The sequence below is a fragment of the Schistocerca americana genome, chromosome 2 (genome assembly GCF_021461395.2).
Source record: "Schistocerca americana isolate TAMUIC-IGC-003095 chromosome 2, iqSchAmer2.1, whole genome shotgun sequence".
NCBI lineage: Eukaryota > Metazoa > Arthropoda > Insecta > Orthoptera > Acrididae > Schistocerca > Schistocerca americana.
Window position 1 is genome coordinate 237055983 of NC_060120.1, and position 25340 is coordinate 237081322.

The following is a 25340-nucleotide window of genomic DNA, read 5'->3' on the forward strand; positions in this document are numbered from 1 at the left end:
ACTTCGTTGTAGGCAAACTTTTGTATGGGCACTGTGTTTTATTGTTATATATGGCGTATTTCCTTTGCAACTTAAGTTTTATTTTCGTTTTTTTTCCTCTCATTCTCATTTTGTTGCTGCAGTATTATTCTGCAGAAGCGGGATGCAGTCATACCATTTGTTAGAGTATTGATTCTTACCAGTCAAAAATCACAAAAATTTAACTGAAAACCAAAACAATGAAAAATTTCTGGAATTCTAAAAAATTCCCAGGTTTTTTCCGGTTTTCTCCCGGATGAAAAAATTCTCGGGTTTTTCCCAGATGTCCCGGGTCGTATACACCCTGCATCAGAGACTTCACCGTTGTTATTGCACAGTGAAGGTATTGATTACGTCTTGCCACTGATGTGCCCTTTATTTATGACCAGAATCTCTTTGGGTTTTCTGTCAGGTTTCGAGACAGAATTTCTGTTGTGGAAATTATTAAAAGCGCCATATTTCGAACTTCTGTAAAACTTTTGTCAATCTTGGGAATTTTGCGTTCTTTTAAAACATTCCACAACTTTTCTACACTTACATGATCAGATCAGAAGGAGTGAAGACTGTCTCTTAAATAGGGGTTAACAGCATTATATCAGCTTTTTTAAATAGATATACTTTGCGTTTCTTTTTGATGGTTGTAGATGTTACGGTATTCAGCCTAGCAGGAACTGCCTTGTGGTCACTAATCCCTGTATTCGTCACAATACTCGCTATTTGTCCAGGATTATTTGTTGCTAAAAGGCCAAGTCTGCTTTCACAACCATTTACGCTTCGAGTGGGCTCATGAACTAATTGTTCAAAATAATTTTCTGAGAAAGCATTCAGTACAATTTCGGATGACATTTTATGCCTGCCGCTGGCTTTAAACGTATAATTTTTCCAGCATATCGAGAATAGATTAAAGTCACCACCGACTATAATTGTATGAGCGGGGTACTTATTTGAAATGAGATTCATATTTTCTTTGAACCGTTCAGTAACTATATCTTCTGAGTCAGGGGTCGGTAAAATGATCCAATTAATAATTTAGTCCGACTGTCAGGTATAAACTCTACCCATACTATTTCACACGAACTATCTACCTCAATTTCGCTACAAGGCAAACTATCTCTGACAGCAATACATACTATACCACCAACTGGATTTAATCTATGCTTTCTGAACACTGTTAGATCAGCTTAACTTATTTCCAACTTTAGCCAGCTCTCTGTATCTACAACTATTTGAGCTTCAGTGCTTTCTATTAGGGCTTGGAGCTCTGGTTCCTTCCCAACACAGCTACGACAATTTACAACTACACTACCAATCGTTTCTACAACTACCTTACTGTGTTTTACCTGTCCACTCTGTCCACTTTTAGACTGATTACCTTCTGTGGTTCCCTGAGACCCTCTAACCTAAGAAACCGCCCAGTCCCTTCCACACAGCCCCTGCTACCCATGGAGCCGCCTCCTGTGTGTAGTGGACTCCTGACCTATTAAGCGGAACCCGTAAACCCACCACCCAATGGCACAAGTCAATGAATCTGCAGCCTACACGGTCACAGAACTGCCTGAGCCTCTGATTCAGACCCTTCACTCGGCTCTGCACCAAAGGACCACAGTCAGTTCTATCGACAATGCTGCAGGTGGTGAGCTCCGCCTTAATCTCGGAAGCAAGACTGGCAGTCTTTACATTTCCACTAGCAGCCCGAAAACAGACAGAATCTGCTCCGATCCAAAGCGACACATTCATTGGTACTGACATGAGCCACCACCTGCAGTTGGCTGCACCCTGTACTCTTCATGGCATTCGAAAGCACCCTTTCCACATCCAGAATGACTCCCCCCGGAATGCACACGGAGTGCCCACTAGCTTCCTTCCCCTCATTGGCAGCCCTGTTCCTAAGGGGCCCCATTACACCCCAAATGCTGGAGCTCCAAACTACCAGCAAACCCACCCTCTGTGAATGCCCAGACCATGCGGGCTGAGAAGCTTCCTCTGGAACAGGTTGGACGACTGCATCTGGCTCAGAGACATCGTCAGCCACAGATAATGCCCAAAACCTATTCTTCAAATGAACCGGGGAGGCCCTACGATCAGCCCCTCGGAAAGTTTCTCGCTGCCTGCCAGACTTTGGAATGATCTCCCACTCGACCACGGGTGATGGGTCAACCTCAGTGCAGGCAGTACCCGGGATGGCCACAGCAGTGGACCAATCGGAGGACACGTGGGACATGCTCGATGTCCCTCGCATCCCCGCATTCGATCCCCCACAGTGACAGCCCTTGGCAGCAGCCTCAAGCTGTGTGACAGAAGCCAAAGCAGCCTGGAGCTGTGAGCGAAGGGTCGCCAACTCAGCTCGCATCTGTACACAACAATCACAGTTCCTAACCATTACTGCAGTCGCTCCTGTTTGAAGCTCGTAAAAATATGTAACAAGCAAACGGTGTACTCGCCTTATTAGTAGCAGGAACTAGCGGTGCTGCTCTCGCTGATGGTCTAATCGAAACTGAGATATAATGACCAGCAGCAGAGGAGATGGCGAATAAAAATAGAGAGGAGACCCAAATAACCAACTCATGGGGTGTAAGGAGGACATCATGGCACAAAGCTATGCCGTAGGCCTTACAAAGATCAAAGAAAACTGCGACAAGATGGCAGCACTGAGAAAAGGCCTGCCAAAATACAGTTTTCAATTGAAGCAGATGACTGATCGGAGACCGTCCCTCCCGGAAGCCGCACGTGTAAGGAGATAGAACGTCCCAAGATTCAAGGACCCAACTGTTCTAGTAACTTGCTGGAGACATTGGTCAGGCTGACTGGCTAATAAATATCAAGGGAAGATGCATCCTAGCCAGGATTAATGACAGGAACCACAATACTGTTTCTCCACTGAGAGGGGAAAATGCCATGGAGCCAAAGAGATATTCTCATTGTGGAGGACTGAGGTATTGCAGAAGTTGGTGATGGACGGAATCAGGGCCAGCAGCTGAATCGTGGGAAGAAGAGAGGGCCAGCAGTTGAATCGTGGGAAGAAGAGAGGGCCAACAGTTGAATCGTGGGAAGAAGAGAGGGCCAGAAGCAGCTCCCATTCATTAAAAGGTTAAATCTAGGATTCTGCCTGACAAGGGGTAAAACGTAAGCAGGAAGCTTCAGCCCACTGTTTCTGGAGTAAGAAGGCGGCTGGATAGGAGGCTGACGCAGAAGCCATTGCAAAATGGGGTGCGAGGTGCTCCACAAAAACTGATAGATCCATACAAAGGGCATTTGGAAGAACAAGGTCCAGAACGGAAGACTGCCACTGATGACCTTTAACCTTGGAGGGGGCGTTTTGAAGCCCACACCCATAACAAACAAATAGAAGAACCTGAATAGGAGACAAAAGCATTCCCAGTGAACCCACTTGCTCTGTTTGATTAAGTAATGGGGTTTGGCACGAAGACATTTAAAGGTTTGGGAGGACAGGCGCCGCTTAAGATGCTGCAAGGTGCGATGATGATCACAGATGGCAGTGGCAGTGGCTGAGTGCTCCACCATGGCTGACAGCCAATGGCGAACAGCAATGCCAGCAGCACAGATTATCTTCTCAAAGAGATAACATACGATTTCATCAATACAACCTGACAAATAATATGTAAAAACAACCTGGCAGGTGTATAGAGACCAATTAGCATGATGTAAAGCCCAGTGGGGTAAATTGGTCATCAGGAGGTGGGAAGGGAATGAGACAAACAATGGGAAGTGGTCACTACCAAAGAGATCATAGTGTGATGACCAATGTAAGGAAGTAGGGGTGGGGCAGTTGGTTGGCTGGTTGGTTTGTGTGATTGAAGGGACCAGACTACTACAGCCATTGGTCCCTTTTTCCATGAACTTTAAACACCCACAAGGAATAAAAACAAACAATGGAGATGACAAGAGATGACACAGGACAAGAAAGACACACACAGAGACCAGACAAAAGGAATTAAAATAACACCGAGTGTGACAGTGGTTGGACGACCACAGAAACAAAAAAGGAAAAGCCAACCACCAAGAAACACACTAAAAACCCCAGTCAAAAATCATAGTCCAAAGGCCAGACTCAACACAAAAAAAAGGACAAACACTTAGATCATGTGATGAAAACCCCCCTGCACGAATAAAACTCAAAGCTAAATCTGCCATCGCAACGTCATCTGATAAAAGTGCAGGAAGCGTATCAGGCAGCGCAAACGTCTACCTGAGCGGTGTTAAAAGCGGGTAGTCCAACAAGATGTGGACCACAGTCAAAGCTTACCCGCAGCGACATAAAAGTGGTCCTCACGGTACAATAAATAGCTGTGCATCATTGAGGTGTGGCCAATGCACAGCCGGCAGAGGACAACAGAGTCCCTGCGAGAAACCCGCAAGGAGGAGCGCCACTCATCAGTAGCCTCCTTGATAGCCCGAAGTTTGTTGGGTGAAGGAAAGGTGCACCATTCTCCACCCCAGGTGCGAAGTACCTTCTGCCGTAAAACTGACCTGAGGTCACTCTCTGAAAGACGAATCTCCAAGACTGGTGCATCGACAGCCTGTTTGGCCAGCGTGTCAACACGTTCATTTCCCGGGATGCCAACATGACCCAGGGCCCACACAATGACCACAGAGCGGCCACAACAGGCAAGAGTATCGAGGGACTCCTAGATAGCCATCACCAGACGAGAGCGAGGGAAATACTGGTCAATAGCTCAAAAACCGCTCAGGGAGTCACTACAGATAACGAAGGACTCACCTGAGCAAGTGCAGATATACTCTAGGGCACGAGAGATGGCGACCAATTCGGCAGTGAAAACACTGCAGCCAGCCAGCAATGAGTGTTGTTCATAATGATCCCCTAAAGTAAGAGCATAACCGACACGACCAGCAACCATCGAACTGTCAGTATAGACAACGTCAGAGTCTCGAAACGCAGCAAGGATTGAAAGTAAGCCGCAGCGGAGGGCCTCAGGAGGGACTGAGTCCTTCGGGCCCTGTGCCAAATCGAGCAAAAGGCATGGGTGGGGCACATACCACAGGGGTGTACGCAGAGGGGCCCGGAAAAGAGGTAGAAGACGAAAAACCTCAAGCCTAGAGAGAAGAGCTCTGATGCGAACCGCGATCTTACACCGCGACCAGGGCCGCCGTTCTGGAAGATGGACGACCAACTGAGGGAACAGGAGACGATAATTGGGATGCCCGGGCAAGCTACAAAAGTGTGTAGCACAAGCGGCCAGTAATCATTGGCACCGGAATCGCAATGGAGGGACACCTGCCTCCACAAGTATGCTGTTGACAGGGTTCGTCCGGAAAGCTTCAGTGGCGAGTCGAATCCCGCTGTGAAGGATGGAGTCCAGCAACCACAATGCAGAAGGGGATGCCGAATCATAAGCCAGGCTCCAGTAATCTAGACGGGACTGAATTAATGCCTGGTACAGCTGTAGAAGGGTAGACCGATCGGCATCCCAGCTGGTGTGACTCAAGCAATGGAGAGTGCCAGCACGTTTGTTTAAGCCGCAGAATATGAGGCAGCCAAGTCAACCGGGTATCCAAAACCAATCCCAAAAACCGATGCGTCTCCACCGTAGCAAGATGTTTGCTGTCAAGATAAAGCCGTGGCTCAGGGTGCACAGCGCGTCGCCGGCAGAAATGCATAACGCAGGTCTTGGCATCCGAAAACTGGAAGCCATGCCCTACAGCACAAGACTGTGCCTTTTGGATAGCACCCAGCAGCTGCTGTTTAGCTGCTGCAATGCCAGTGGAGCTATAGTATAGGCAGAAGTCGTCAGCATACAAGGAAGCTGAGACAGACGTTCCCGCCACCGCAGCGAGCCCATTAATTGCAATCAAAAAGAGGCAGGCACTTAAGACAGATCCTTGCAGTACCCCACTCTCCTGAACTCGGGAGGACCTATAGGAGGCTGCAACTTGCACACGGAAGGAACGAAGGGACAAAAAATTTTGTACAAAAATTGGGAGCAGACCCCAACCATGAAGCATAAAGAGGATGTGATGTCGCCATGTTGTATTGTATGCCTTCAGCATATCAAAAAAGACGGCGACCAGATGCTGATGGCGAGCAAATGCCGTACAGATGGCAGACTCCAGGCAAACCCGATTATCGGCGGCAGAGCGGCCCTTACGGAACCCAACCTGAGATGGAGCCAGAAGGCCCCGAGACTCAAGTAGCCAACTCAACCTCCGGCTCACCATGCATTTGAGCAACTTGCAAAGAACGTTGGTGAGGCTAATGAGGCGGTAGCTGTCCACCTCCAGTGGGTTCTTGCCAGGTTTCAATATGGGGATTAAGACACTTTCCTGCCATTGCGACGGGAACTCACCCTCAACCCAGATACGGTTGAAAAGGTCTAGGAGGCGTCGCTGGCAGTCCACTGAGAGGTGTTTGAGCATCTGACAGTGGATGCGATCTGGTCCGGGAGCCGTATCAGAGCAAGCGGCTGGGGCACTTTGGAATTCCCACTCACTGAATGGAGCATTGTACGATTCAGGGTGGTGCGTGTAAAATGAAAGGCTCCGACGTTCCAACTGCTCTTTCAGGGAGCCAAAGGCCAATGGGTAATTCGCAGAAGCAGAACTCTTGAGCAAAATATTCCGCTAAAAGTTTTGCTATTGTGTCTGAGCCAGTACAGACTGCTCCATTCAATGAAAGTGCAGGTACGCTGACGGGGGTCCGACAGCCATAGAGTCACCTAATCTTGGCCCAAACCTGTGATGGAGAGGTACGGAGGCCAATGGTGGAGACATACCTTTCCCAGCACTACTGCTTGCATTGGCGAATGAGGCGGCGGGCTCGCGCACGGAGCCATTTAAAGGCGATGAGGTGTTCCAATGAGGGATGCCGCTTGTGATGCTGGAGTGCCCGCCTGTGATCTTTAATTGCCTCAGTGATCTCAGGCGACCACCAAGACACAGTCCTCCGCCAGGGGGACCCAGAAGAACACGGAATGGCAGATTCTGCGGCAGTAACGATGCCGGTGGTGACCGAGTGAACCACCGCATCAATGGCGTCATTGGAAAGAGACTCAACAGTGGCAATGGAGGAGAACAAGTCCCAGTCAGCCTTATTCATAGCCCATCTGCAGGGGCGCCTAGAAGAGTGATGCTGTGGCAGTGACAAGTAGTCATGAACACTCCATTGGACAGATGGTAATAGGCTAGGGCTGCAGATCGAAAGGTCGATAGCTGAGTACATGCCATGCGCCACAATGAAATGTGTGAAGGCACCATTATTTAAAAGAGTTAGGTCGAGCTGTGCCAACACTTTATCGACGATGCTGCCTCAGCCTGTTGCCACTGATCCACCCCACAGAGGGTTATGGGTGTTGAAGTCGCCCAGTAACGGAAAAGGTGGCAGCAATTGGCTATCAGTGCAACCAGGACATGCTGCGGGACATCACCTCCAGTAGAAGATAGAGACTACAGATAGTAACAGCCCGAGGCATCCAAACCCAAACAGCGACAGCCACTAAAGGTGTTTGTAGAGGGACAGACTCACTGTAAAGGGAGTGAAGGACGTAGGTACAGACACCACCAGATACCCTCTCATAAGCTGCCCGGTTCTCATAATAACCCCAATAGCCACGGAGGGCGGGGGTTTGCATCACCAGAAACCAAGTTTCCTGAAGAGCAATGCAGAGGAAAGGGTGAAGGCTGAGAAGTTGTCGGAGCTCAGCAAGATGGTGGAAAAAACCGCTGCAGTTCCACTGGAGGATGACATTGTCCATAGATGAGAAAGGCGTGAAGTGACCGAGGAGGCAGATTACGCCACTGGGTCACCTGCTGCCACCAATTGAGTACCTGTGCGAGTGGCATCCATTGTGTCTGAGAGTCCGGTAGATCTAGGTCCTCAGCGGACATCAGAACCTCTACCTCGCCCTCAGACGCAGAGCTTGTAGGTTGTGGTGGGGTGGTGCCACCACAAGTTCCTTTGTCTTAGAGGTCTTCTTCTTCGACTTTTCTCGCTACTCCTTGGGTTTCACTGGCTGGGAGGACTTCACTGATTCAGTCTCCGGGAAAAAGGAGGATCGCAAAGCCCTATGACCAGCTGCTTGTGGGGACTTATGCCACTGCCGGGCATCATCCTCCCCACTTGTGGAAACCTGGGAAGGGAGGAACCCAAGGGACCCCTTGCAAGCGAGAGGAGCTGAAGAAGTTGGACACTTCTCTGGTTTTAGAAGCAGGGACGGATGTCCCTGGTGTGTGTGTGTGTGTGTGTGTGTGTGTGTGTGTGTGTGTGTGTGTGTGTGTGTGTGTGTGTGTGGTGGGGGAGGGGGGTTGCTCCCAAGGAAGGTGGCGCAGGAGCAACAGGGTGGGTAGTGGCTCCCCATGTGCAACGGGACATGTGGAGTTGTATGGCTTGGTGAGTTGACTGGAATTCGCTGAAGTGATGGTGCTATCACGGTTGTCGTAGCGGCAGCATATGAGGAACTCATTCGCACAGTATGGAGTCGTTCATATTTCCTCTTAGCATCAGCATAGGTCAGTCGGTCCCGGGTCTCATATTCCACGATTTTCTGCTCTTTCTGTAAGATCCTGCAGTCTGGTGAGCAAGGTGAATGATGCTCTCCGCAGTTGACACAGACAGGAGGCATGGCACATGGAGTATTGGGATGTGATGGGTGTCCGCAATCTCAACAGGTGAGGCTGGAAGTACAGTGGGAAGACATATGGCCTAACTTCCAGCACTTAAAGCACTGCATCGGGGGAGGCAGCTTAACACAGCGGCAGACCATCACCTTGACCTTCTCTGGTAATGTATCACACTCGAAGGCCAAGATGAAGGCACCGGTTGCAATCTGATTATCCTTCGGACCCCACGCGCCGGACGAAATGAACACCTCGACGCTCTAAATTGACGCACAGCTGATCATCAGACGCAAAAGAAGGTCCCTATGGAAAATAATACCCTGGACCATATTTAAACTCTTATGGGGTGTGCTGGTAATTGAAACATCCCCCAACTTGTCACAAGCAATTAACCTTCATGACTGGGCAGAGGATGCCGTTTTTATCAATACTGATCCCGAGCACGTTTTGGACAAGCCCTCCACTTCCCCAAACTTGTCTTCTAAATTCTCTATGAGGAACTGAGGCTTCGTTGACATGAAAGACTCCCCGTCAGCTCTTGTACAAACTAGGAACCGGGGTGAATAAGTGTCACTGCCATCCTGAGCCTTGCGTTCCTCCCACGGTGTGGCCAGGGAGGGGAACAATTCGGGATCATATTTCTGAGCATCGAATTGAGCCCGAGAACACTTACAGACTGCTGGCGGCTGGGCACCAGCAAGAGATGATGTACCATGCTTCATTGCGGGTCATCCGCCCTGATGCCACCCACTCCAACCAAGGGCCCTCCCCATGGGCACCACCCAGTCTCAGGAAGGGCCACGTGGCAGGATGGCCATTGCCGGGAGTCCCGAAGCCCCAGGGAGATAGGCATCTACTCCTTGGCATACGTGGGGAATTAACGGTGCAGGCATCAGCAGAGCGATCCCTGTGTTGTCAGGGGGCTACAACCAACAGGGTACATGGCAGCCCCACCACAATGGACTGGCTACCGTGCTGGATATTAGGTGCACAGGAGTCCATGGCCAACGTCTCCGCAAAAAGCAACACTGCACAGTGCATGGTGGAAATCGCACCCAGGAATGTATCCTCGCCCAAGAGATGGAGAATGAGCAGGACGGAAATGCGGCAACGAGAAAGCTGGCTAAAGGTCTCAATGCACGATGGACCACCATGTAAGGCGCCCTTCCACAATTGGCTCGCTCTTTGGAAGAATTTGGGAATATGGAGGTCAAACCCGAGAGGGGACCATTATATATAGGCCGAAACGTTTGAGACTCCTTTTAGTCACCTCTTAAGACAGGCAGGAATACAACAGGCCTACTCTAACCCCCGGACCGGAAGGGGGGGGGGGGGGGGGAGGAGTGGGCAAAAGATCATTAAGAAGGCACAGGACGTGGTCTGCAAGAAATTGATCAATGAGGAGTCTCTGACTAGATGAAAAAGCACTGCCCCACAAAGGGGCCCAAGGCGGAGGAGGAAGGGAGGGAGGGGGAGTTGCTGGAGGAGGGCAGTTAGGGAAGCAGGTGTAGGAGGCCTGTCAGGAGGGAGATAGAGATTGCGAACTGTGACTGTGGGGTCAATGTGGACCTGGACAGCAACTGCTTCCAATGCAGTACAAAGGGGTATCCATGCACTAACAACGTCCGTACAGACAAATGTGCAAATGCCATCGGTAGCCCTCAAGGAGCCAACCCAGTTCCGACAAAGCACGCAACCTATGAAGGATCAGTGAGTGAGCATCTGTAAAATGAGATTCCTGGAGAACACAAGCTACTGAGCAAACGGGAATAATGGGTTACAACTTGGGGAGTTGATGGAGAACAGGCTGGAGCCAATCTCTCTGCCATGTCATCATCTGTCAAAAAACTAAGATAGGGTGAAACCCATAAATAAGAGGTCAGAGTCCAGTTGCGAACAGGGCGAAGGCATCCCTGGGGGCACCGAAGGGGGGGGGGGGGGGGGGGGGAGACTATGTTCTTACACCTCCATAAGTCGAGGGGGGCAGGGGTGTAGAGAGAGCAGGCTTCCACAAGATCCACAACTGAATGTGAGCAAGTGACCTTGGTGCACAGAGACTGTGTGTCCTGTAGATGAGTTGTGGTAGCTGGCTTCTGGCCTGAGAGATGCTGGAGGTAGGGGTCCTGGGAGGTACCCCATCACTGGTGGGTGCCAAAGAAGGTGGACACTTCTCCAGATGGGGAGGGGGAGTGGCACCCAGAGGGGAGGGGAGTAAGTCTGAAGTGCAGGTGAGGTTGAGAGGAGAGGGGGGGGGGGGGGGGGGGGTGGGACTGGGATAAGGAAGAAGGATGAGGGGGAAAGGACATAACAGAGGCATAGTTAGAAGTCACTGACACTAGTGAAGTCAGTCATATTTCTGACAACAAGAGACTTATACTCCCGTGTCTTCTTTTCCTTCCTATAACCCCGGCAATCTAGGCAGTGTGGAGAGTGACGGCCGTGACAATTAACATATACGGGCAGCAGAACACAGTGTCCCCTCTTGGAGCAGGTGTCCATATTCACTGCGTAGTAGGTCCACCGTGCAGCAGGAAATTGTGCCTAAAATGCAAGCACCAAAAGCACCTCATTTGTAGCATGGGATGTACAGCTTTATGTTAGACTGGTAATAGATAACCTTGACCTTCTCTGGTAGAGTATCTCCCTCAAACGCTTGAATAAAGGCACTGGTGTCGGTGTGATTGTCTTTATGACCTTCCTAACCATATCGAACAATATGAATGCCCGGTCATTCCAAAAGAAGTTTGAAGGATGAGATCCCTATGAAAAATGACTCCCTGCACCATATTCAAAGATTGATGTGGAGTAATCAACAACTGGGCTTCACCAAGATGATACAAGCATGGAGGGCTGCAATTAGGCGGCAGAACAAGTTTTGATCAACAGTGAAACCTATCGCACCTTAGTGAGACACACAACTTCACCAAACTTGTCTCAATATTTTCCACAAAAAATAATGGCTTTGTAGCAGTGAATGTGTCCCTGTCTGTCCTAGTACAGACCATGCAGTGCAGAAAGTGTATCACCACAAGTCAGCGAGCCTGACCCTCCTCCTACTGTGTGTTCAAGGAAGGCAAGGCTGCCAGGTCATAAGAAGCAGCATTAAATGATCCATTACCAACTAAAGAGACACCTGCAGAAGAACAGCCAGTTTTCTGGAGCTTTAAATGTTTCATACGCAAACTATACGCCCCGATATCACCCACCCCGATCAGTGCCTCTCCCCACGGGCACCACCCACCCACAGATATGGCTGTTTGGCACGGTGGCTGTTGCTGGAAGTTCCGACGCTTTAGAATGACAAGCAACCACTCCTAGGCATACATGGACAGGCACCAGCTTAGGTATCAGATGTCTGATCCCTATGTTGTCAGGGAACTCAGCCAGATGGTTACGTAACAGCCCCACCACATGGACTGGCTATACATACTGGTGACCTAGCGGGGTGGAGGTGGACTATGGGCAAGGAGAGGGGAGCGGGGGGTCAAAGCTGTAGATAGGGAGGGAGTTCTTCACCAAACGGCTCACATTATAGAGAAAAAAATTTAGAAGTGGAGCTCAGACACCAAAGGGGGATCAGAAACATCAAAAAGGAATGACCAAAAAGAAAAGGCGAGGGGAACAAAATCTTAAGGAATACAGAGAACGTGTTGGACAGCCAGACCCACATAAGTAAGGATACCAAGAGAGGGAAAGGAGGGGGCACATGGAAAGCTCGGGGCCCCATGTGCGCCATGCACGAACTCACGAAAGACCAGCGAGTTCCCTGGGAGGTCTGACAATGAAGACTCATACTGCCACATGTTTTCATATTTCTTCATTGTCTCACTACTCTTCATTAATCAGAGTGATCTCGCATTGATCTTTCTCATTGCAAATCAGTATGACATAACATCTAAGATCTCTGATCTGAATTTGTCGTCTTCACCAATTTACAGACTAATGTCACCACAACCTACAAATAATAGACACCGAAACACACTGTTAATGTTTTGTTCAATTTCTGTTAACTCACATAAGACATCACATGCTACATAATCATTATGTTGTGAGACGAAGCAAACATACAGTTTTGGCAGGTTCAGTTGATTCAAATTTTCACACATAATGATATATAAAGTGACAAATATAATATTCTATCAGAGTTAGTATTTACAATTGCTTTTACATTCTTCTCAAAAGAAGTGGGGGTAGAATAAAGGTTTAAGTTAATGACAGCAGAAAATATAGCAAACGGGAAAAAAGATTAGGACATAACATCTCACTAAAGATGGGGTCATTACACATTGAGCATAAGCACATATATGATGGTGGTGGTGTTTTCATAAGTGATTAAGAAAACTCACAAAACAATTTTAATCTGCATGGCCAGATGAGGATTCAAACCACTGCACTCCTGAATTCAAGTTGAGCATCTTACCACAGTATCATCTTTCTGGATTATACAAGTTTAAATTAATGTCACTGCAGAAAGGAACTGAGTTTGTTGGTAGGTTAAGGGTAACTATATCAAACCTTAAGCAGAGAATATTTATTCAAATAGGTACTGACATTTAATCTAGGCCTAATGAATTCCATGCAATACAATGCTGGCATGATTACAACTTCAACAAATAACTCTACAACATGGACGAGTGTCAATTAGGAGAACAAAATTTTCAAAATGTTAAGGATTTCACATCAAGATGAAGTACAGAAGCGGCACGAAAATGTCAAGAATCCATGAATGTCCTGTGCAGGTCACAAATAACTGCTACAAGGATGAGGCAGATGCTTGATAATCCCTTATTGTTCATTTATGTCATACATGGAAGTAAAAGTGCAGTTATAAACTCCCTTTCTGCTTTTTCACATGAACAATATGTTGTGACAACCAGCAACATTCTAAAGATAAATGCAAATCATCCTCATCTGACAATTACTACTGATCACAGAACACTTTCAACTGAAGTTTGTGATGTCATCAGCCTGCTTTGACCCACAATGTAGTAGTTTTGTGTTGTGTGATGTCACTGCGGTGGAATGTATTACAAATAGACCGGGTTTGGGCATGTCTGAGTATATGATGGCACTCTTTAGTATTTAATTTTTAAGTTCCTAAATTATTTTGTGTCCTGTTAGTGAGTCATTCTTGAATGCAGTTTTTGAGAACAATAAAGAACTTTTGCAGTTTGTTAGTGAATTATTTTGATATTGGCAGTTATGGGCAATAGAATAGTTTTTGGGTTTGGAATTATTAGTGTGGCAAGCTGCTCATGGTTAGAAATTTAATTTTATGTTTCATTTTTGTTACCTATGGATACAACAACAAAGTTAATGAGTAGATCCCTGGAAGTCACAATGGTGAACAACAAGTTGACCATTATTAAATTCCTACAGTTATTCAGTTCAACTGTGGTGTATGAGGTGTTACATTTGTAGGGAATGTACGAGATTGAGCAAAGTTTGTGGATCTTGACTACAGACCAGTACACGGGGTATTGTCGGCGGAACAGTTTATGACCTTGTACCCGGAGTGATTCCTGGTTTGGGAAGTCTACACTGGCAATCCAAAACACTGTGTTGATACATTATTTTTTTCTTTTGCTAGATTCCTAGATTTGTGTGTCAGCTGACTTTGGTTCATGAGTATGGTTTTTTTTTTATGTTATGTGTACCTATGAGCACAGTTGTTAGGTTCTTGTCTATTGAAATTTCTGTTAATGTAATTTTTTTATGAATTTTTGGATTGTATTGCTAGCTGTTGGTAATTATGTTGGCCTGTAATTGCTAGGTATCATGGAATGATTTGCCTAGATTTTCAATGCAAGTCATATGGGCAAGTTTCATTTTTGTGGTACTGCAGACTTAATGGGTCAGGTGAAGTGTTGGACAACGGATTTGTCAAATTTTGTGGACTCTGTCTGAACTACATAGGTCAAGTGAAATTTTCTACACAGCACTGGGTTTTATAAGTACGTGTGTGTTCGTGGCATCATTAATTTTGTTTCAGCTATACATGTCAAGTGAAATTCCCAATCTAATGTTTTTTCAGGCATTTTTATTGTTGTTTTGTTGATTGATGAGCATTTCATTTGCTTGATTTTTGCTTTAGTATTTGTTCTGGTATGTTATCATAATTAGAATTGCCATGTATTTAGTTTTCTTCTGACCACACATCCAAATTCTTGTGATTGTCCTATCAGTTTCATGTTATTTCTGAAATCAAATTTTTTCTCATCTTATTTGTGCCTGTCCGTGTGTGTAACGAGTGACATCATTGTCCCCAAATTGCATAAGACTGAAATAGGAGTGTCTGCCATCATCTTGACATCACAGGTCAAAGCTGACAGGAGGTACCCAATTAGATAACCATTGAGCAGTAAAGACAGTGAAAGAAATAAGATCTCCTACAATGATCGATCTCAGACACGTAATATCCACAATGGTTGAGGTAATAATTATTCTGTCCCAGAATAGGCCTATATACCTAACTGGTTAATTTGCGATAGTGACTGTATTGACAAGCTGACCTGTAGAAATAGCCTGGGGTCTAGGTTTGATGGGAAGCAGAAAATTTGGTAGTGAATTGCAGAAGCCCATGAATGTGAATACAAAATAAAGGTGCTGGTGGCAGATTAAGCTGTTGCAGAGCCCAAGATCTACCACACATTCACTCTATAATTAACACAATTTTCACTAAAACTAACTAAAACCACAAGCCTAAATTTGAGTGAAGCTCTATTACACAGACAACTCTCTCATGAGTAATTTGTTGTATTTTATGTGCCTAGAGGCCCACATCGCACATCAACTGAGAAAAATGCAAGTGAAGGCTACTGCAAAGAGTTCTGTTTTCAACAGTCTGTTATATCATAGTGGATAAACTTACAGTAGCACAAATGTTCCGACGAGATTCTCTAAAAGTATGCAAAACACAAGCTTTTAAGAACTCTTACGTATTAAATCTGTGTGCTTGTGTGTATGAATGTGTGTACTTCCTGGTATAAGTGCCGGAACTCGAAAGCTAGTGATAACTGTTTTCTGCAATGTGTGTGTGTGGGCCGCGCAACAGTCTGCTATTGAGAAGTGGTTGCCTTTCCCTTATGTTAAAGATAAATAATTGAAATACCTAATTAAATGAAGAAATTCAGAAACATTTTTCTTATACTGCCTGATCTAAAGAATAAAATTAACAATTATATTGGGGGGGGGGGGGGGGGGGGGGGCATTGGGGACATTTAAACAGATTTTATATTCTTAACTTTTTCCTATGAGACTTTTTTGCAGGGAGAACTATTAGCTACTATAATATGTTGGGCAACTTTTAAATTTTTTTCCACAGTTCATAGTAATGAACAGAAAGTCAAATAATACATCTCAGTTGAAGCACACTTTAGCTGAAATGTACGACTGCAATGAGGTGCTTTATAACAGTGGACAAGGTACCTTCCAACGCCTAAATGAAAGACCATTTTTAAAACCAACTCAACATTTGGGCCTCTCCTATCGATGCAATGTGCTTATAATAAATTTCTGTTTACGAATGCAGCAAAAGTAATGAAAAAAGAAAAAAAAAAATAGAACTGCCCGTTTAATTTTATTTTTTCATTTCTGTCTAGTTATTAATTTCTGTCTTCTGTATTTAATCGCCAATTAAATTTGTGAAACAACTGCAGGATATGGGGTTGGGGGGGGGGGGGGGGGGGGACACAAATCAAGAGACAACAGACTGGGGAAAAAACATCACTCAATATTGGAGGGGGGGGGGGGGGGGGGGGGGGAGAAATCCGGCACAATCCTACAACATCCACCATAAGATCACAATATCTCAAACTTGAGGTAACCTACATAGCTCAACACCATACCAGGGCAGCGACCAACACACACACACACACACACACACACACACACACACACACACAAAGAAGAAGAAGAGCCAGTATACCAATCTAAACTTAACCAATATAGATCAACCCTCGGCAGGATACCACTAAATCCCTATGTAACTCAACCCTAGACCAAGACATCAATATCCTCCCCCCCCCCCCACATTTACAAAAGAGTTTCCAAATCTCCAGTTAACCTATACATCAACTAGACCAGGATACCAATAGCCTAAACCACTAGAGCACACCATCTCTTTTTATACTGTGCCCTGTACAACATTTCATTTCCACCTGAAAACAAACACACCACGGCTCAATGACGGCACGCAACACACCGCACCGCAACTATGTCACAGATCAAAGCAGACGGGTGGTATCATACAACCAAGTATGCCCGTCGAAACCATTTATTGACTGTCCTTACATAATCATCATTTTAAATCCATATTTTCAAAAGCAGAAGGTTCATCAAATGTAACTTTTCTTGCAGCACTGCATTCATTTTTTTTCCAAAATTCATTTTCTTTAAGCCCGGCATTAAGTTTTTTTCCAGCCTTTTAAAGGTATACAGTTCAATTCGGCTTTTGTCTGTAAGTTAATACTGATGATTTCAATCTCTCTCATTTACCAGCTTTTTACTTTTTGCTGCTTTTTTTTTAAATGGCCAGACATCCTCATCCTCATCTCCAAATGTCTCACACTTAAACTTGCTTAAAATTAATTTATTTTTTCCCAGTTGTAGCCATAGGATTACAGTTCTAAAAATCTGTATTTTCTTTGTTTGTAATACATTTTGCACATCTATATAAGTCATTTGTTTATAATACTATTATTTGCAATTCTGTCAACACTACAGTGAGAAAAATCCTTTACTTGCTATGACTAGTTTCTGACAGAACGCCCATTATCAGCCTGTCACTTTCATAAGTATTGACACACACACACACACACACACACACACACACACACACACACAAATTTGCAAATAACCACAATTGACAATCATGAGTGACATGTACAAACTCTACAGTGTATTATCAGTACTTCTTGCCAACCAACACAAGAACAGTTGTCCTGGTGATGTTTGGCCAGAAGCACTGATAATACACTGTAGATGGGTAAGGATTTATCTCACCATAACTTTGACAAGACTTCAAATAATAGTTTTAATAAAGGTAAGTTGCTGACCCATTTCTCCTGTATCCTGCTGGAGGTTCATAAACTTGTTTAAGAGTCAGGCCATTGTTCATCTTCTTAACTTTTACTAATGTTAAGATGAAGCTGCCCATTGCAGACCACTATTTATTGATCGAAAAATATTAACTGTAATTAAATTTTACACTTACATTGTTCTCTGTAGACAAAGAATAACATGTCAGAATAATCAACTGCACAGATTCGCATTCTCATGGCATTAGAAATAACAGGCATATTGATGTACCATAGTGTAGACTGTCTGAGTCAATTAACGGCTACAATGTGGTGGGTATGAAAACGTTCACCAAACTGCCTCTAGAATGGATAGGACCTCCATTCACCTTATCTAAGCACAGACTATACAGTTGATTAGTCAATAATCCTCTTTACTTAGTTAATGAATTTTATGAATGTGAAAAGGTGACAGCATAGTGCAAATTCTTTGGAGAGAGTACCACAACTTTTTTTTAACATTGTTAATGCAAGACACTTTGTTCAAATTGTAATTATTTGACATTATTGGAAACATATTGTAGTTTTAACGTTTACAAACTAATTTCATTTTGTGTACATGTATTTATATACATTTGTAACTTTACTTGTCTACTGCCGCAACAATTTAATGATAGTAAAATTTTGTTTAGGTATTACTTATATTCTTCATCTGCAGTAAAAGTTAGGCGACTTTTATACATCACTGATAACACGTTGGCAGTGTTAATGTCTGATTACTATTACTCTATTTAACACCCACATAGAAATAAAACAGAACTATACACCCTGTACAGATTTTCAGCTGCAGAAATAAATTATTTAGATGTGCTGGAGGTACACTGCAACAGTGATGAAATCCACCCCCAATGGTTTATTCAAAATTTGCCTTATTTGTAGCCATTACACTTACAGTTCAGTTAATTCTTTAGGCACGTTGTGAAAGTGGTTTATAACATATCTTAAAGGATTCTTACTCAATTGAGCCAATCAATCCAATTTAACTTAATACTATGTGCCAGAAAGGCATTAATAAAAACGGAACTTGGCACTCCATGAAACTGTATTTAGCCCTACTTACTAACTGTCCTCTTCTGGATATTAATGGAGAGAAACCCACTGTCAGGTATTGTGGTACTGTGAGATTTTATATAATCAATTACAAAGAAGTTCTAATGTGGAGAAATTCAAACTGTCGAGAGGTGCCCTCCTCCTACTCCCTCCGCCACCCTCCCATCCTAAGGAAGTTCAACATGTTATAAAAGTTGAAATGGTATAATACTAGAAATTTCCATTCAAACGATAAAATACTTACTCTTGCCTCAACTGGTGTATAACATTTTTAAGAAAATCGATGTCTTCACTATTGTCTATGGCGTCTCGCTGTTCCATCGCATCGCACATTGCATCCTAGAAAAGAAAAAATATACTAACTCAATATAACTGGAGAACTAACGTTGAGGATTTTAATCTTCTTTTGGCATATTTAACTTTACGGAGGTCTTACAGACATGCGAAACAAGACACTGTAGGTACAAAATCACAACCCCAACAACAAATTAGTAAGGGTGTCGTCTCATAGCCCCAATGCGTCAGCCAGCACGAAGTGGTGACATGAAGATCTCACAACAGATGACAACGCACTTACGTCCTAGTACACACTGCCTAAAATCAAATACTGTATCTGCTCTAATGTCCCTACGGAAGAAACTATTAAATTGCTAAAAATCAAAACAAATAGATCAACACATACGTCACTTCTAATACCTACGAACACGCCAGTTCTTTACCATTCACACGTAAATCAATATAAAGGATGACGTAGGCTGCGAAATTATTCTAAATATACACTTCGAAATCAAAACAAATTTAAATTACACTAACCATATTCCCAACATATATTCACACAAAACCGTTAACAGCACATAATTATATCGATTGTTTCTGTTATCGTTCTATGTTGTACGACCATCATCTCTCGAGTCTCGAAGTAGGCTAGGCTATAAATCGAAGAAAATATATATTCAGTCGTGTTGAAATCTGTAGTTGTTATAAATTAAAGATTGTGGAGGGAGAACACAATCAGCCACAAATACTCATTTAAACGTATAAACATTTTTAAATCCCTGTATAAGCAATGTAGGGTTACTTTATCCTTGCTGGATTTTATAAACTCCACGGCTGCTATTCTGTTAAGGGTTGTAGAGGAGAACGCAATTAGCTACAAACAGTAAGAGTACTTGTTGCTGGTTGCGCTGCCCTTGAAAATGCTTAAATGTATATTTAGTCATGATATAAATTGGTATAGTAGGCCTTTTAGTGCGGGACAGGTTTTACAAGAATACCCAAAGTAAGAATTTTCACATTATTAATTGATCTATGTTGTCTTCTGCAGATTCAGGTCTTGAATAAATCATAAGATGTTTATTACATCACAGATAACAATGCTGAGGCCTGTAAGTGGCTTAAAGATACCATAGCGTGTGTTATCTCGTAAGGATGTCGTTGCTGAGGACATCTATCTTCATACACTGCAAACCGCTGTCAAATGCATGTCAGATCGTACTTCCCATTATAAGAGCATCTTCCCGTTGTATTCATGTATGGAACGCTAGAAGATCACTTAAACGCCTCTGTATGAGCTATAAGTAGTCTAATCTAGTCCACGCGGTTCCTACAGGAGCGATACATAGGGCATTTTAGTCATAGGGCATTTTACTGTCTTCCTGGATTCATCACTTAAATTTGGTTCTTGAAACTTTCTAAGCATGTTCTCATGGGATAATTTGCGTCTATCTTCAAGTGTTTATGGTTCACTGTTTTCAGCATCTCCGTAACACTCTCCTATGGGTCAAAGAAACCTATGACTATTGACACTGCTTGTTTGCATACGTATGTTCAATATTCGTTGTTAGTCTATTTGGTATGGCTTCCACACACTTGAGCAACGTTCTAGGATACGTCGCACCAGAGCTTCTAACCACTCTCTTATACAGACTAATTGTATCTGTCTACTATTCTACCGTATAGAGCTGTACCACAACCTATAATTTCATTTTCCTGGCCCGAACAAGTGACAGTGTGGTTGTGATCGCCGAGTGTGTAATCACTTTGCTAGGCACCGCACATGATAACTCAAAATTTGTGATGTTTGCCCCCTCTCTGAACAGACGGAAGAAGTCAGTGGCATTATTCTATCACCACCTGCACACAACAAATATGATGCAGCTGAATTAGCAATGCTTCAACGGATTGCATGCACCCCTGAGCAATAGGTGTACCAGCGATTTATGATGTACAGCTCACCAAGGAGTCGCCTATGAAATTGTGACGTTGATTACATTTGCTAGCAGATCCTACTGTTATGTCAGAGCCAACAGTTTGGACGTAAACTTCCGCCTCAGCACAGCTCTCAACGGCTGCACATGAGGTAGAACCTTTAAACAAAAATGTGGCCCTAGCAGACAGATAGTATTAGGTAATACAACACTGGCAGCATATGAATTTGGAAAAACTCGATGCCATCCGACCTTACGTGAACCTGACATCATGGGCCCTCTCCAAGTGCCAATCCTCCGATTGCATGTGGCAGCACACTGCTTGCACCAAAAGCTCTGCCAGCTGATTCTCCCTCCCCTTGGCTACAACGCTGTTGGTGTCACGTCTGGTGGTACAGTGCAGCCGCTCACAACTTCCAGTGGTCTTGCAAGTCGACTCTCTCTCAATAAAAAAAAAGGATGCCTGTATGTCCATGATTGTTATACAGACATATACTTCCTTATCGACAAGGGTTCGATGCATACAAAATACCTCATCAGATGATTGAACTGCACTCTAAAAATGTCGATCTGCACCTCCATGCAGCTGACAACACCAGTATCCATGTGCATATGGATCTGGCTGAACAATTTACTGATGAGCTATGCTGCACTTGGGCCTTTTACTTAGGTGATGTAGCTGAACCCATGAAAGAGTCAACTTCCGCCATAAATTCAGCCCCTCCCCAGCCTCTGTGATGACACACATTGATTCACAGTGACTACACTTCACTAATGATGATCTGCAATGATGAGTACATGAGACATCCCTTGCACTCGCACATGAGTGCGACCAACTCCAACGAATGTCACAAATCGCAGTGGCAATGGCACATGCAGCCACATCTCAAACAGACAGCCATGCCCCAAAGCTGCAGCTTGTAGGCACCGCAACACACGGCGCATTTCTGTCAAAGGAATCAGGTTAGTATGGTTCTGGCTCTGAGCACTATGCGACTTAACTTCTGACGTCATCAGTCCCCTAGAACTTAGAACTACTTAAACCTAACTAACCTAAGGACATCACACACATCCATGCCCGAGGCAGGATTCGAACCTGCGACCGTAGCGGTCGCTCGGTTCCAGACTGTAGCGCCTAGAACCGCACGGCCACTGAGGCCGGCAGTATGGTTCTATCTGCCTTGCTGAATCCACTTCTGCAATTGCATTCTGGCTCCTTGAACAACACACCACAAATTAGACTCTACATGTGCTCCATTAGGAATGACAAGCCTCCACATCAACATGACCCGCAGGTCCATTATTCGCCAATTCATTGTGCCTCACACTAGCTTTCCTTCAGGTAGCAACAGACAAGATGTTGCAAGTGGGCATCCTCCACGCTTCGGACATCACTTTGGTGTCATCCATACAATTAGTACAACCAAGATGGTTCCATGAGATTCTGTGGGGACTACAGGTCTCTTAATTCTCGCATGATTCGTAACAGCTACCCCATGCCAAAATTCGAGATTTCACACATTTGCAGCTATGATTTTTAGTGTGATTGACTGCTGAAAAGCATATTATCATATCCCTTTGGCTTATTCAGGTTCCTGGTAATGTCATACGGGGTGAAAAATGCGGCGCAAATATGTCAGTGTTTTATTGGTGGAGTATTTTTGGAGATTGATTGTTGTTAAACGCATCTTGACGACATTTTGATTTTCTCTGCTGACTCCCAAAGCTACGAATGACACCTCCAACTTGTTCTCACTGTCCTCTCTGACACAGGGGTGATTATCAATGAAGACAAATCACAATTGTGGAAGCACAAAGTTTCATTCCTTGGACATACTCTCAACACAGAGAAGATCACCCCACCTCCAGACCATGATGACTTTGTCCACCAGCTGCAGCCACAACAAACTTACCACAACCTTCACCAGTTCTGTATCCTGAACTTCCACGGTCAAAATTTAATTCACACAGTGCGATATCAGGCACCGCTGACTGGCATGCAGCCAGCCCCTCACACAAGGGAAACGAAAACTACTATGGACTGCAGACATTTGAGCGGCAATCACCTGCTCTAAGAAATATCTTGTGAATGCAGTCTCACTGACATATCCTATACTGGATGCTCAAATGTGATACAACTGACGCCAATTACTCAGCTGTTGGGGCAATCCTCCAGCAAGAGGTGGCAGGTGCTATACAGCCCCTCAGATTCTTCTCCGGGAAACTAACAATATCCCAAACAAGAAGGTCAGCATTCGACTGTGAATTACTAACAGTATACGAGGCTGTACGATATTTTCAGGAAGATATAGTGGGACATCATGTCATTATTCACACTGACCACAAACCACTGGCAGACACCACCTGACACCCATCAGCCATCAGCCCAAGGCAGTTCCATCATTGTGCCCTGATTGCTCATATTCGACTGAGGCCCGGTACTTGCTTGAGGCAGATAACTATGTGGCCAACTAACTTTCTCGAGCACAGATGATCTGTATCACATTCGACTACAGCAGATGAACAATAGTGGGACCTGACAGTTCAAGCTTTACTCACGAACAATTTTTCCAATCCCAGAATGGAAGAGTGATCAATTCCAGGGTCATAGATCAGTGTCCTTCGCAATGTGTCGCAAAATAAGATATAGTCAATCCCATCCATATCAATGCAGCAGGCAACCCTGGTGTTCAACTCATGACCTGGCTTGTCACAGGGCACTTTGTTTGCCCAAGTGTCAGATGCAACTGCCGTGAGTGGACGCATGTGTGCCTCAATGTTCAAACAAAGCAAGGGAGCCGACATACGCAGACACCCCTTGGCAGTTTAGAAATGCCACATGGGTGCTTTCGCCATGTCCATTTAGACCTTGCGGGGCCTCTACCAGAATCGGAAGGGTACAAATACCCTCTCTCAGTGATTGACTGAGTTTCGCACTGGGTAGAGGCTGTTCTTCTGACATACACTGAAGAGCCAAGGAAACTGGTACACCTGTCTAATATCATGTAGGGTCGCCATGAGCATGCAGAAGTGCCGCAACATGATGTGGCATGGACTCGACTAATGTCTGAAGTAGTGCTGGAGGGAACTGACACCATGAATCCTGCAGGGCGTCCATAAATGCGTAAGAGTACGAGGGAGTGGAAATCTCTTCTGAACAGCTCGTTGCAAGACATCCAAAACATTCTCAATAATGTTCACGTTTGGGAAGTTTGATGTCCAGAGGAAGTGTTTTAACTCAGAGTAGTGTTTCTGGAGCCACTCTGTAGTAATTCTGGACGTGGGTGGTGTTGCATTGTCCTCCTGGAATTACCCAAGTCCGTCGGAATGCACAATGAATATGAATGGATGCAGGTGATCAGACAGGATGCTTACGTAAATGTCACATGTCAGAGTCGTATCTAGACATATCAGGAGTCCCATATCACTCCAACTGCACATGCCCCACACCATTACAGAGCCTTCACCAGCTTGAACAGTCTCCTGCTCACATACAGGGTCCATGGATTCATGAAGTTGTCTGTATACAAGTGCAGGTCATTCTGCTCGATGCAATTTGAAATAAGACTCGTCAGATCAGGCAACTTGTTTCCAGTCACAACAGACCAAATTGGTGTTGATGGGCCCAGGCGAGGCATAAAGTTTTTTTCGTGCTGTCATCAAGGGAACACGAGTGGACCCTCAGCTCTGAAAGCCCATATTGATGATGTTTCGTTGAATTGTTCACACGCTGATACTTGTTGAATCTGCAGCAATTTGTGGAAGGGTTGCACATCTGTCACGTTGAGTGATTCTCTTCAGTCGTCGTTGGTCCCGTTTTTGCAGGATCGTTTTCCGGATGCACCAATGTTGGAGATTTCATGTTTTGCCGAATTCCTGATATTCACGGTATACTCGTGAAATGGTCATACAGGGAAATCCTCACTTCGTCACTATCCCAGAGATGCTGTGTCCCATTGCTCATGTGCAGACTATAAAATAACGTTCAAACTCACTTAAATCTTGATAACCTGCCATTGTAGCAGTAGTAACCGATCTAACAACTGCGCCAGTTACTTATTGTCTTATATAGGCATTGCTGACCGCAGCACCAGATTCTGCCAGTTTACATATCTCCGTACTTGAATATGCATGCCTATACCAGTTTCTTTGGCGATTCAGTGTGTGTATCACTGTGGAGTCAGCAGCCAAGGCCTTAATAATGGCATGGAGTCACTGAAGATAAGAATTTCACACACTATAAAATCTCAAAATATGCATGCATTCCTGCACTGTCAAACTACTATACATATATGATCAAGTGAAAAATTCATTAAAATATGCCACTGTCAAGTTTGCTCTTTGCGTCTACTCCCCCTTGCCTTTGATCATGACTGCCAGTGACAGACACGTGGCTCCT

The 25340-nt window shown here is 44.7% G+C and overlaps 1 protein-coding gene across 4 annotated transcripts in view; it reads right to left on the reverse strand.

The window, feature by feature from the left end:
• The window catches only part of LOC124589120 (nuclear distribution protein nudE-like 1-A), a 160842-nt gene extending 141216 nt beyond the window's left edge, over positions 1–19626 (reverse strand). For 3 of the 4 annotated variants that reach the window (XR_006976000.1, XM_047131532.1, XM_047131529.1), the window contains exons 1-2: positions 19171–19191; positions 18979–19073 (exon numbers count right to left, since the gene is read on the reverse strand). Coding sequence is in view for 3 of the 4 variants with exons in the window: in XM_047131532.1 (XP_046987488.1) it covers positions 18979–19073; positions 19171–19176 (101 nt within the window). In the remaining variant the exon portion in view is untranslated. Of the gene's footprint in view, positions 1–18978; positions 19074–19170; positions 19192–19547 lie in introns of those variants that run through there. The other variant, XM_047131530.1, reaches the window with a different exon arrangement.
• Positions 19627–25340: the final 5714 nt, after the last annotated feature.